The sequence below is a fragment of the Tiliqua scincoides genome, chromosome 2 (assembly GCF_035046505.1).
Source record: "Tiliqua scincoides isolate rTilSci1 chromosome 2, rTilSci1.hap2, whole genome shotgun sequence".
NCBI lineage: Eukaryota > Metazoa > Chordata > Lepidosauria > Squamata > Scincidae > Tiliqua > Tiliqua scincoides.
In genome coordinates this window covers 164,560,934-164,575,104 of record NC_089822.1, presented here as the reverse complement: position 1 = coordinate 164,575,104, position 14,171 = coordinate 164,560,934, and the positions used below count along the sequence as shown (strand labels likewise).

Sequence of the window (14,171 nt, the reverse complement as noted above, 5' to 3'; positions counted from 1 at the left end):
ATCACTTGAAGTGTTTAAAAGACCAGAATGGCACCTGACTTGGATATTTTGGATGCGGTGCTTCCTGCGCAGAGTAGAGAAGTGGACTCGATTGAGATTTGTGTTTCTTTCAGTTCAGCATATTTACAATAGCTTCCACTGACTTGAGACAGAAAAGTACATTATGCATAACTTTCTCTGGCTTGTACCTTTAATAACAAGTCATTTTTTAAAATGTTCTGTTTTGCCACCCCACCTCTGTGGCTACAGGGATGGGGCAAGTAGCATTTACTGACTAGTGAATTCACACTAGTACTACAAGAAAAGAATGAAATCTATCAACTTTACAATACCAAAGCTTTGAAAAGTATCAGAGGCACGGGCCATTCACAGACAATACTAAAAACTATCTGTATTGGAAAATCCATATATGTGATTTAAATACTGGCTGCACTGAAGACTGGTGCCATTGCTTTGCAGTTGTCACAACACCATCCACATAAGGTCTTTGTCCTGAATTACTGTACCATAATTTTCCATCTAGGATCTCTAATCCCAGTTCCCCCCTCTTTGTGACCAGTCAACCCAACATCGCAAACATAAAGGCAGAATCTGTCAACCAAGGGCTTACAGCAGCAGAAGGAAAGTGTAGATATTTGGCACAGAAAGCAGACATTGCTGCTCTGAAGTTGATCTCAAAGATATTAAAAGCATTAAACTCACTCCAAGGACAGATTGAGCCTGTGCAAAATTGTAATTGTAGGACTGGGTGGGACCAGAACATCATCTAGTTCAATGTCTTGTACTCAGAGGAAGAAATCAACCCTCATGGAATGCCCTATTTTATCTGGAATATACTTTAACATAAGAAGACATTCCAAAGTTTCTACAACCAGTTTCCTAAAAACATATTTTAGGCAGCAGCTTCCTTTGTGAGTTGTCTGATGCTGCATAACTGTGGCAGGCCAGGTGACTTATAGTTAAGTTTTGGAAGCTTCTTAAAATCTGGGATGGTTTATCTGTTCATGGCTATTCTCTCTAAATGCAATTTATGGAGGAAATTCCTCCTTTCACTTCATTTATGAGTGAAACCCAAAGTTGACCAAAGTCTTTCTTCATTACATCTCTGATGTGATAAGCTGTGGAGAATGGATCATTACTAGGGGTGCTTGTTTCCAGTGAGTAAGATAGGATTACAGCTTTACTGAAAACAATGGGCTTACTTCTGAGTAAAATAAATAACACCATTTTCAAACACCTGTAGTCTAGTTCGCTTGTTTTCCTGTTTCAGCAAAGCAGGAATTTTTTATCCATGCTCAGCAATACTCCTCCCCATGCATTTTCCTTTACATTTTTTTTAACCTCCATTGTTGGAGTTATGGCTTGCTACAGCGTTGATGATCAGGCCATTCCTTATAAAAAGGTTTGGAGACTTGCATCTGCAGCTGGAGAACAAGGCAGATGGAGCATGTAGATCTACAGAGACAAGGTTTATGTGAAGCTCTTTGGACTTGTTTGTCTACCTAAGGCAGCAAAAAGACCTGATCCCTATTCAATGGAGTGTGTCTGTGGGATCTACTGGTACAGTTTTTAGTTCTTCCCCTCCCTTTCAACTCTTGAACCTTCCCTAGAGAGAACTACTTCCCACGCACAGGGTGTGTTGCAGCACGGTTTGGCAAGAATGGAAGCTGTAGGCTATGCTGCTGTCTTTAAAGCTCTTGTTTTCTGATTCAGGGATTTGGTTCATTTATAGTGCAATCCTATAAATATGTACTCTGAAGTAAGCCTCATTGAGTTCAATGGGACTTACACCCAGATAAGTATATATAGGATTGTAGCCTTAGAGCCCAATCCTATCCCCCACTATCTTCTGCCATGCAACTGTGCTGACAGAGCATGTGTTGCATGCAGTTGGGAGGGGTAACCAGAAGGCCAGGAAGAGCTAAGTAAAAATACTGTATTTTACTTACCTCTCTGGAGGTCGCCTGGCTGTCAGTGGGTCTCTTCTCAGACCAATGCCAATTATTTTGCTGGTATATGTCTAAGGAGAGGCAGAGGGTGTGTTGGGCTGGGAAAATGGGGATCCCCGCTGGGATAACTCTCTCCCACCCTTGAAATGCCCCCAGCCTAACCCACTCCCCACCTTGCTTCTCCCCCACTCTTCCCTCTTGCCCTTGAACCACCCCCAGCCTGCTTACCTGCTCCAGCATAGCATCAGGAATGCTGCCACCTGTGTGGAGAGGGCCTCCAGCCGTTGGCAACAGCAGCCACAAAGCACACAACAGTGGTGTGTCTTTTTCAACACTGCTGTAGCATTTATGGTGGCAGATCAGGAGTTCTGCCATGATGACTTCTGTCATCATAAGTGTCCAATAGGACTGGTCTGTTAGTTACAGGTGAGGTGCCAATACACAAGATCAGGTCTGAAGGAGCTTTTACAGGGTTTTTTCCCCCCGACATGGATATTACCTATAGCCTTCAGGGATTGACATTTTGGATGTAGTGTATGTTACCCTGCTTATAACTGTACCAGTTTGAAGAGTAGCAAATGTTCCTGCTTCAGCTTACCACATGAAAAGCCTTCATCTGTGATATCATGGGTCTTTGCTTATGGATGGAGACAAGCATGAACGTGTGAGCTGCCTTTCCCATTTTTGTTCTTGTGTGCGGTTGTTCTTTTCCCAAGAATATAACAGTGTGGAAGTCTAAGAGAATGAAATAAATAGTAACAATGAGAAAGCCATTTTTGAGGAGTAAAGATAAATCTGGCTAATGGACCAAGAGACACCCTAATTATTCTGACATCAAATGTGCAGACCCTGTCAAATAAAATGGGAAGCAGAACATGGTGCAAAACAGATGTGTTGTGAACAATATGAACTGTTCTTCCACAAAATACAACCAGAACATCCTGCACTCAAACATGGCCACTTTGTCTCTTAAACTTCTGGCATCTCACCTAGGATGATGCATCCCACCTCATTCAATAACACTTTATTGCAGGCTCCAAATATTTCTAGAATTTTGTTTTAAGAGGTGCTTTGTGCAATGTAGTTTCAGCAGCAGACATGTTGATGATCCCATGATTTCCATTGCTCAAGTTGGCCATTACGCTAAGAGCACAGGCGACAGAATGCTAGGTATTCTTTGTTCAAGATTTGGCAAATCAGAGTGGGGCCTGTATAGGCAAGGCTGTGTCAGCCCACACATGCTTCTAATATTCTAATTATTAGAATATTCTATATTTGAATATTATTATATTCAAATAATTATTAGAATATTCTATATCTATTCTAAATAATATTCTAATTTGAGCTTCTAATATTGCTCAAATTCACTTACACACAAATGCACTTTAAAAAAAAAAGATGGTGGGAAGGACATTACTGATTGCTCAAGTGATTTTTCGAGAATAACTAAATGAACCCATTTGGAAAGGTGTTTAGGTGTGAAATTGCCCCTACATGTTTGAGCTGCAAATGACACAAAACAGCTGTCTTGCATTTTATCCTTCTTTGAGGATTTTAAAAACCTGCGTGTGTTTTTTAAAGGTTCTGCTTCCCAAATTCTTCTTGTTTTCACTGGGAATGACATGAGGGGTTGCTCTTGCCAGTTGCCGTGTTGTTGTTTTTAAATTCAAGAATATGTAACATTTTGTCCTCTGATGCAGGAAGGCATGTTTGTATCTTCCTAGGTCTGGCAGATAGTTTACACAGCTGGGTGATGATCCGTGTTATGTGTCTGTCTGAACCCCAAATTAGCCTTGTCTTTCCTCCAAGCGGGCTTCCTCTTGCTGGGTTATATACTCTGAATCCACCCTGTTAGGGTTGCTGGCAAGCTCCATGAGGTCTGCTTTTTTCTTCCTGAGAGCGAAGCACTGCTTGGTGTAAACACAGAGCCTTTCAAGGTGTGAAAGAGTCCCCTTGCTCCAGCACCTTGCATGTGTACTATATAAAGTTTTCTCCTTTCACAGGAAATAGAAGCATCATTCGCTGTAGTGCATCTGCAGCCCTGTGCACAGCTGCTGGCTATGCTGTAAAAATTAGAACCAGAAATTTAAAAAGTACACAAGAGTGAATAATTCACTTCACAGTTTTCTTGTGATTACATCCTTGTGATTACTTAGGCACTTTTGGGTCCAATCCTATCCAACTTTCCAGCACCAGTGCAACAGTAATGCAGCCTCAAAGTAAGGGAACAAACATTCCCTTATCACTTCATCCTACAATGAGGAGGCAGTCAAGGGGGCATCCTCAAAGTAAGGGCATGTTTGTTACCTTGGGGCTGCATTGCAGCTAGGTCAGTGCTGGAAAGTTGTTTAGGATTGCACCCTTAATGAAGTTAATGTAATGTTTAGTAGTTCTGTTGCAAGTTAGGGCACAGTCCTAACCAGGCCAACTCAGAAGTAAGTCGTATTTTGTTCAATGGGGCTTACTCTCAGGAAAGTGTGGTTAGGATTGCAGCCTTACAGCCCAATCCCATGCATGTCTGCTTAGAAGTAAGTCCCATTAGAGCTGCATGTCATCTGTCAAAGCTTATCACATGTTCACTGTTACAAGTCTGATGTCAGATACACAGTGGTTTCTACTCCACTGTGAAATGCTGGTTGAACTTGCTCTAAACTGGATAATGTTAAATATCTGCTAGATGACTGCTACTACATGCCAGCTATCTGATAGTATTAAATGTTGCCGGATCTTAAGATGTCACATGCTCATATATAATATCAAACATCCATGAAATAACTCAGATAATATGTACATGTCCAGAGAACATCTGAAGAATATTTATCAATATTTGTAGAAGGGAAGAATTGTGAGGAAATGTTTAGGGGTCAAATTCATTCCATCTGTAGTTGGATTTATCATCTTCTGCCATTTGGAAGAATGAGATTCCTTCCTTCCCAAAGGAAGCAGCCACTGGGTCAGCTAAAGGCTCAGGAAGTGGAGGTTTCCTTCTTTCATGCTCAGTTACTGCATGAGATGCATCATAAGAAAAATACTTGGGCTTCTTGTAGTGGGGGATTTGATTATTAGAAACATAGAGAGGGGGGTTTGTGATGGATGTGAGGACTTGCCTGCCTGGTGCGAAGGTTGCGGACATCACTTCTCGTCTAGACAGGTTGAGAAGGTAGCAGTTGTGGTGCATGTCAGCACCAACGACGTGGACGAGTGTAGCCAGGAGATCCTGGAGGCCAAATTTAGGCTGTTGGGTAGGAAGCTGAAAGCCAGGACACCAAAGGTAGCGTTCTCGGATGTACTACCTGTTCCATGCGCAGGGCCAGCTAGGCAGGTGGAGATCAGGGGTCTCAATGTGTGGATGAGACGGTGGTGTAGGGAGGAGGGGTTTAGATTCGTGAGGCACTGAAGAACGTTTTGGGACAAGCGGGGCCTTTACAAGAGGGACAGGCTTCACTTGAACCAGAATGGAACCAGACTGCTGGCGCATAACATTAAAAAGGTGGCAGAGCAGCTTTTAAACTGACCCCTGGGGGAAAGTCGATAGGAGCCGAGGGACATCCGGTTCGGAACTCGTCATCCCTATGGGACAAGGATGGGGAGGTTAGAGAACAACAAGGTAAAGGCAGAGTAGGAGAAGAAATTGGGAATAGCAGCATGATGGGGATGTGATAGGCAGTTTGGCACAAAGAGAGGATGTGGGAACAAAGGAGCTAATAAGCAGCCCATCCTGGGGCATTCCGTGTACAAATGCTTTTATGCAAATGCCTGAAGTCTCTGAGCAAAGATGGGAGAACTGTAATGTCTGGTAACTAGGGAAAACATTGACATAGTGGGCATAACGGAAACCTGGTGGAATGCGGAAAATCAGTGGGATACCACAATCCCGGGCTATAAACTCTACAGGAGGGACAGGGAGAGGTGTGTTGGAGGTGGGGTGGCCATTTATGTTCAGGAAGGGATAGAATCCCGCAAAGTAGAGATTGAAGGCGGGTCCAACTCCACCATAGTAGCTCTGTGGGTTAAATTACCAGACCTGAGGAGCGATGTAATACTGGGGGTGTACTATCATCCTCCAGACCAGAAACCGGAAGGGGACCTTGAAATGAGGAAACAGATCAGGGAGGTGACAAGGAGGGACGGGGTTGTAATCATGGGGGACTTCAATTATCCTCATATAGACTGGGTCAGTTTGTGTTCTGGTTACAAAAGAGAGACCGAATTCCTTGACATGCTAAATGACTGTGCCTTAGAGCAGCTAGTCATGGGGCCCACCAGAGGACAGGTGACTCTGGATTTAATATTGTGTGGTACTCAGGACATGGTTAGAGATGTAAGTGTTACTGAGCCATTGGGGAACAGTGACTATGCTGCAGTCTGCTTTGACATGCATGTCGGGGGAAGAGTACCAGGCAAATCTGTCACAAAAACTCTTGACTTCAGACAAGCGGACTTCCTTCAAATGAGGAAGCTGGTTAGAAGGAGGTTGAAAGGGAAGGTAAAAAGAGTCAAATTTTTCCAGAGTACATGGAGGCTACTTAAAACAGCATTAATAGAAGCCCAGCAGAAGTGTATACCACAAAGGAAGAAGGGCTCGACTAAGTCCTGGAGGGTGCCCACATGGCTAACAAGCCAAGTTAGAGAGGCCATAAAGGGCAAAGAAGCTTCCTTCCGTAAATGGAAGTCTTGCCCTAAAGGGGAGAATAAAAAGGAACATAAACTGTGGCAAAAGAAATGTAAGAAGGTGATATGGGACGCCGAGAGAGACTATGAGGAACACGTGGCCAGCAGCATTAAGGGGAATAATAAAAGCTTCTTCAAATATGTTAGGAAACCCGCCAGAGAAGCAGTTGGCCCTCTGGGTGGTCAGGGAGGGAAAGGGGAGATAAAAGGAGACTTATAGATGGCAGAGAAATTGAATGAGTTCTTTGCATCTGTCTTCATGGTGGAAGACCTTGGGCAGATACTGCTGCCTGAACGGCCCCTCATGACCAAGAAATTAAGTCAGATAGAGGTTAAAAGAAAAGGTGTTTCAGACCTAATTGACAAATTAAAGATCAATAAGTCACTGGGCCCTGATGGCATCCACCAAGAGTTATTAAGGAATTGAAGAATGAAGTTGTTGATTTCTTGACTAAAATATGCAACTTGTCCTAAAAACGGCCATGGTGCCAGAGGATTGGAGGATAGCAAATGTCACACTGATCTTTAAAAAGGGAAGGAGAGGGTACCCAGGAAACTATAGGCCAGTTAGCCTAACAACTATACCGGGTTAGATGGTGGAATGCCTCATCAAAGATAGAATCTCAAAAAACATAGACGAACAGGCCTTGCTGAGGGAGAGTCAGCATGGCTTCTGTAAGGGTAAGTCTTGCCTCACAAACCTTTTAGAATTCTTTGAAAAGGTCAACAGGCATGTGGATGCGGGAGAAGCCATGGACATTATATATCTGGACTTTCAGAAGGCGTTTGACACGGTCCCTCACCAAAGGCTACTGAAAAAACTCCACAGTCAAGGAATTAGAGGGCAGGTCCTCTCATGGATTGGAAACTGGTTGAAGACCAGGAAACAGAGAGTGGGTGTCAATGGACAGTTTTCACAATGGAAGGAGGTGACAAGTGGTGTGCCCCAAGGATCTGTCCTGGGACCGGTGCTTTTCAACCTGTTCATAAATGACCTGGAGACAGGGTTGAGCAGTGCGGTGGCTAAGTTTGCAGACAACACCAAACTTTTCCGGGTGGTGAAGACCAGAAGCGATTGTGAGGAGTTCCAGAAAGATCTCTCCAGACTGGCAGAATGGGCAACAAAATGGTAGATGCGTTTCAATGTCAGTAAGTGTAAAGACATGCACATTGGGGCAAAAAATCAAAACTTCACATATAGGCTAATGGGTTCTGAGCTGTCTGTGACACATCAGGAGAGGGATCTTGGGGTGGTGATGGACAGGTCGATGAAAGTGTCAACCCGATGCACAGCGGCAATGAAGAAAGCCAATTCTATGCTTGGGATCATTAGAAAAGGTATTGCAAATAAAATGGCTAATATTATAATACCTTGGAAAAGCCACACCTGGAGTATTGCATCCAGTTCTGGTCGCCACATCTCAAAAAGGTCATAGTGGAAATGGAAAAGGTGCAAAAGAGAGTGGGTGTCAATGGACAATTTTCACAATGGAGGGAGGTGACAAGCGGTTTGCCCCAAGGATCTGTCCTGGGACCGGTGCTTTTCAACCTGTTCATTAATGACCTCATCAAAGGCATTTCAATGTCAGTAAGTGTCAGGTCATGCACATTGGGGCAAAAAATAAAAACTTTACATATAGGCTGATGGGTTCTTAGCTGTCTGTGACAGATCAGGAGAGAGATCTTGGGGTGGTGGTGGACAGGTCGATGAAAGTGTCGACCCAATGTGCGGCAGCAGTTAAGAAGGCCAATTCTATGCTTGGGATCATTAGAAAATGTATTGAGAACAAAACAGCTAATATTATAATGCCGTTGTACAAATCAATGGTAAGGCCACACCTGGAGTATTGTGTCCAGTTCTGGTCGCCGCATCTCAAAAAAGACATAGTGGAAATGGAAAAGGTGAAAAAGAGAGCAACTAAGATGATTACGGGGCTGGGGCACCTTCCTTACAAGGAAAGGCTAAAGCATTTGGGCCTCTTCAACCTAGAAAAGAGGTGCCTGAGGGGGGACATGTTTGAGACATACAAAATTATGCAGGGGTTGGACAGAGTGGATAGAGAGATGCTCTTTACCCTCTCACACAACACCAGAACCAGGGGACATCCACTAAAATTGAGTGTTGGAAGAGTTAGGACAGACAAGATAAAATATTTCTTTACTCAGCGTGTGGTGGTCTGTGGAACTCCTTGCCACTACATGTGGTGATAGCATCTGGCCTAGATGCCGTTAAAAGGGGACTGGACAAGTTTCTGGAGGAAAAATCCATTACGGGTTGCAAGCCATGATGTGTATGCGCAACATCCTGATTTTAGAAATGTGCTACGTCAGAATACCAGATGCAAGGGAGGGCACCAGGATGCAGATCTCTTGTTGTCTTGTGTGCTCCCTGAGGCATTTGATGGGCCGCTGTGAGATACAGGAAGCTGGACTAGATGGGCCTATGGCCTGATCCAGTGGGGCTGTTCTTACGTTCTTATAATTAATCTGCTTTTCAGCAACGTTTTGCTCTCATAAAATGGCTTTCACTGTGGTCTAATGCTAGGAGATCATAATGCCAATAATGATTCCTAGAGATAGCAAAAGTAAGACCCAGCAGTGACAAGAACTCTGAAACTGTCATGTTTGTGAGGGGCCATAGCTCAGTGGGAGAGCAGCTGCTTTGCATCCAGAAAGTCCCAGGTTCAATGTCATCTGACATTCAATGTGAGACAGGGAAAGATTCCCATCTGAAGTTTTGGGGTGCCACCACCAGCCAATGTCAACAATACTGAGCCAGATGGACCCATGATCTCGCTTAGTAAATGGCAGCTTTCTATTTGTCTCTTATGCTAGGAGTTAGAAATGATAACCCTAGAGCAGTGTTTCCCAACCTGGGGGTCACAACACCCCAGGCCAGGCATTTCCAACCTTCTTTTGGGACACTACCCCCTTAAGGAGGGTTTTTTTTTTACTTACATGTTTTTGGTGGCGGTGGTGGCAGCAGCAGTGAAACCTGGAAGTGCTGTTCCAACAGCACTATGGGTCCTCAATTTGGTTGCCACCCTCCTTGAGAGGGTAACATCCTAAAAGAAGGTTGGGAACCACTGCTCTAGAGCTTTCAAGGATTAAGCAGCATCTCTTGGATCTGATATCAGCCAAAAGTAATGCACAGTGAAATAAAGCTGACTCACAATTTGTTTTAAATGCTTCATATTTATACTTAGCACTGATATCCTACGTGACACTTTCTTTTGAATCCCAAGCTTTGGTATTTTTTTTAAAAAGTGCTCTTAGCTTCCATCTGGGTGACATGTCTACTATTTGCTTTGCTGTCTGTCATTGCAAATTCCCAAGCTTCACTGAGTCTGCTGCTCCAGGCCTTTCCCTCTGTTGATGGACTATGAGGAATGGTGTGTGTGCCAAAGTGGTATAGGGATGACATGACACACACTCACGGTTTTCCTCATTGGCTCAAGATGGGAAAGAAAACACAACTTTTTCTCAGAGTCTTTAAAAATCAGTCTAGCACTAATGCAATGCGTATAAGATCAGCAGCTACGTATACTTTTAACAGAGCAGAATGGCATCCTTTAGCCAAAGTGAGAGCACCTAAGCTGAATTGCTCTTAACGAGACAGAATTGCAATTTGTTCATTGGATAACTTCAGAACTGTGACAAGGTGATTTGTTCTATAGTAGAGGACAAACTAGGAATCAGCAAGGAGGTTTAGGCAGGCTGAGGGAGTCCTAGGTCTTCATTATACATGTGCTTGATGGGCATATTCATTGTCAGTGGCTGTCTCTCTTCTCCATTTTTGTCTTCCACTGTTCCCTCCAAACCTGACATGGCTGATGTCTTTTCCCAAAGGAGTTGAAACACATGAAATCTTATGCAGGTGTTGGAGCTGTTGAAATCATGTTTGGGTTTCCTCTGATCTGTTTTTAATCATTAAGCAAAGCTAGTGCCTGGTGTGCAAACTGATGGTCTGCAGACTCTGATTTTGAATGTTTGAGTGAGCTATGAGATGTATTTCAACTGTTTATACTTCTGTCCCTTTGCAGATCTTTATAATCTTACATTTTTAGTTGTATTTACATGATCTCAATTTGTCCTAAGGGTTCAAGGAAGGTGAAAACATGTTTAAAATAATTAAAAGTGTAAAACCTAACAAAAACAAACCAAAAGCAAGCTAAGCCAAAGTAGCCCCATATTAACTGTTCATCAAATCCTTGTCTAAGCTCTGCAACATACACCAAAGAGGCTGCTCTGGTAAAGCTGTCTCTCCTGGCACAATGCTAGTTACACTGGCAATTATGGGAGATGGGATTAATTAATCGGATTAATTAACAAAGCCATTGATTGGTTTTCTGTGTGCCACAATGCTAAATTTTGTTCTCACCTTCCTATCCATATTATGCTGTGTTTTGTTGCTTTTATAGTTTTTATTTTGTTTAAAATAGCCATAATTTGCCTTGAATCTAGGAGAAGGGTGGGATATAATTTTTCATAAACTATTGAATCAGTATTGGATAGGGTAGATGCAGGTAAAGCCCAGCCTTGTTGAAAATGTCACCCATTGTGCCATGCAGAAGGAAGCAGGGCTATGTTTGGATAAACTTCTTCTTTAATCCTTAGCTGGCACTTGGGGAGCAGGTTGACCTCTTAACCAATACGCTGCTGTAGGTGCTGCTGGGATCCGTATGTCATTCTTGACACGCTTCCACTTTTGGCGATTGCTGGTGATATTTCTAGCCTTATCAATGGTCAATCACTGGTTCCTTAGATATTCCTCAAGATCTGTTTCTGGATAAACAGACATGACACCATCCATGGGAATGGCTTCAGTAATAGTTATGAGGCAGTAACTGGGGCAGAGTCATGGGTTATAGGTGTGAATATGCAGTGGGGTTGGAACTTTCCACCCCTTGTTTCTTGCTCCCCATGAAATCAGATAGTATCATTATAAAAACTGCTAAGTGCTTTGTGGGCTTTCTCGTATATATTCTGTCTGTAACTCAGTGAGGCAGATTGTTTCCCATTTTGTAGTCCTTTGAGCATGTCTGGTTCTAGAACACATGGATTTCAGGAGAAGCTGAGCTGTGCCGGTTCTGTCACTGGCTGATCATGAGCACTGTTGTACAATCATTGCTTTTTGGCCTCTCCTGCCAGTGACAGTGCAAGTCGGAGTATGCTTGTGCCGCTCAGTTCAGCTCTGCAAAAAATCAGACAGTGAGGAAAACGACAACATAGGACGTAACTGTACACCCCGTGTTGTAAAGAACGTGAAATAGCTCTGGCGCAGCCCAAGCAGGGGAGAGTGCCAGGCAGCACGGTCGCATCACATTCTCAGCGCTGGAACACAGGATGATGTTCAGGAGGAGTAAAACCATCGTATCACAGCAGTAGGGCCCATTAGAAACGAAGCAGTCCCACTGGGGCATTTTATTTGCACACTCCAGTAGAGTGGACGCCAAAGGCTTTGCTAATGCTTCATGGGCTGCTAATTTCCTCTCTGACCCCTTTTGTTGAGGAGTGACCCCAGCTAGAATCCCCCTGCAATGAATGCCAAAGCCTGACACAGGTCTGGGTTAGGGGGTGACAAAGAGGCCTCTGTGGGCTTTAATCAGGCTCCAGTTTGCAGTTTAAGAACTGGGAGTGGGGGGTTGGGGGTTGTGGCACTCTAAAGATCTGGGTGGCACAATAAGGGAGGCCCCAGGGTCTCCCATGGAGGCAGCAGAGTTGTGGCAGCCTGCAGAAGACAGCTTAAAGGACCCGTCAGGCTGGGAGCGGAGGGGAGGGAAAAGGAGAGGAGGATGGCTTCTTTTGTGAGAGACTTTCTTTAGAAAGGAAGGTTTTTCAGTGAATGCCCCCATTAGATGACCCAATCAGGTCCTGGCAGATGGATATCACAGGCATGCTGCTTATTCATTGCGGGCTGCAGCTTTTACTGCTCTTTCCCTAACCCCCCCCCCCATTCCTCCTTTTTCCCTCCAGCCTTTCATTCATTTTAAGACTAATTTGTTTTGTTAATGTTTTCTTCTCTCTCTTCCTCCTCATCTCCCTCTGAAGACTGTGATTCATACTGCAAAGCCTCCAAAGGGAAGCTGAAGATCAACATGAAGAAGTATTGCAAGAAAGACTATGGTGAGCTATCTGCTTATTCCCCCCAAAATGGTACAGGATGCCTGTATACTATGGATGCCTGGAAGGAAGCCGCCCAGGAGCTTGCAGATGGGTACAAATAATAGGAGCAAGTGAGAGTCATGTGGCAGCCAGACTGTAGTGTTTTGTCCTGGGACACCCAACTTCAATCAGTGGTGTTCCCAGGCAAAACGGAACAGGAACTCCAGTGTGCTCTAGCTCTTTCTGCTTGTGTCTTTCTTCCTGTATTGGGAGAGGTGAGGAGAGAGTGCTTATTCTTTGTGAATGAGATAGCATTGATGAATTTTTACAAATTCTGCAATTACTCGTTTCCAAGAAAAAGGCTGCCTCCAGCAGCATGCCTGCAGAGGGTTGCTTTGCCAACCTGATGATTATGTTAATTACAGTGGGGATATTTATTTTGTTGGACCTTGTTGATATGTATGGGAAGGTAACTGGGTGTTTTATGGGGACATTTGCTTAAACTGTAGATTTTAGACAGGATTTTTTCTTTGCCCTACCTGGAGCTGCTGGAGATTGATCAAGGACCTTTCTGCCAGCAAGGCAGATGCTCTTTCACTGAGCTGTGGCCCCTCCCATACATCTATCAGTCATGTAAGTAGTACAATGTCTGCCTCAGGCCCAGATGAGCTATGCTGATTGATGGAGGTTTTGGAAAAGAAAAAGTATTTTTCTTTTCCGTATTTTCTGATAAAAATGTGTTCTGAGAGTTTCCAGGGTCAGCAGTAGCACCTTCAGCTCATTTAAAACACAAGCGTATCTTGAAAGTATTTGCAAATGCCAAACAAATTTTCAGGTAACACCCTTTGCAACATCTTTGGAACGCAAGGGAATGCTTTGTAGTAGATGAAATTGTCCTGTTGCAGGATGTGCTGATTTTGTTTTGTAGTCAAGCAGCTTATTGCGAATTCATGGGAGCAAGATTGCCCAGAAGAACAGGCAAATAACAAAATGTCCCTTTCCTTGTACACAATCTCCTCCCACTTCACCATGCCATGGCCACCTGCCCACTCCAGCAAAACAAAATTCCAACTTGCATTTGCAGAGATAAACCCTGAATAATTTATCATCCTTTTCCCATGGAAGGACAGTGTGTGGACTGTGCATATGTGTGTGACATTTAGTGAAAAAGTACTGTTGTTAGTTTCTTTGCCAGTTCCCCATTGTGAGGGTCAAATGCAAAAGCTTGCTGTTTAGACTTGCTTTTACAAAAAGGCAAATGTGTTCTGAAGCTTAAATGAGAACCCCCTCCTCTCTTTCTTCCACAATAAATATTCATAGCCAGAGCTGCAGAGAAGATTCACGTGTCTGTGAGCAAACATGAGTTGGGACCCACTGGCAATCTCCCTGCCCCTCCACACATTCTCTCTCTCTCTCTCTCTCTCTCCACCATTCTATCCCCAGGAA

The 14,171-nt window shown here is 43.8% G+C and overlaps 1 protein-coding gene across 2 annotated transcripts in view; it reads left to right on the top strand.

Moving 5' to 3' along the window:
- The window catches only part of NTN1 (netrin 1), a 151,915-nt gene that overhangs the window by 124,056 nt on the left and 13,688 nt on the right, over positions 1–14,171 (top strand). For both annotated transcript variants that reach the window (XM_066617665.1, XM_066617664.1), the window contains one exon: positions 12,672–12,746. In XM_066617665.1, the coding sequence (XP_066473762.1) occupies positions 12,672–12,746 (75 nt within the window). The remainder of the gene's footprint in view (positions 1–12,671; positions 12,747–14,171) is intronic.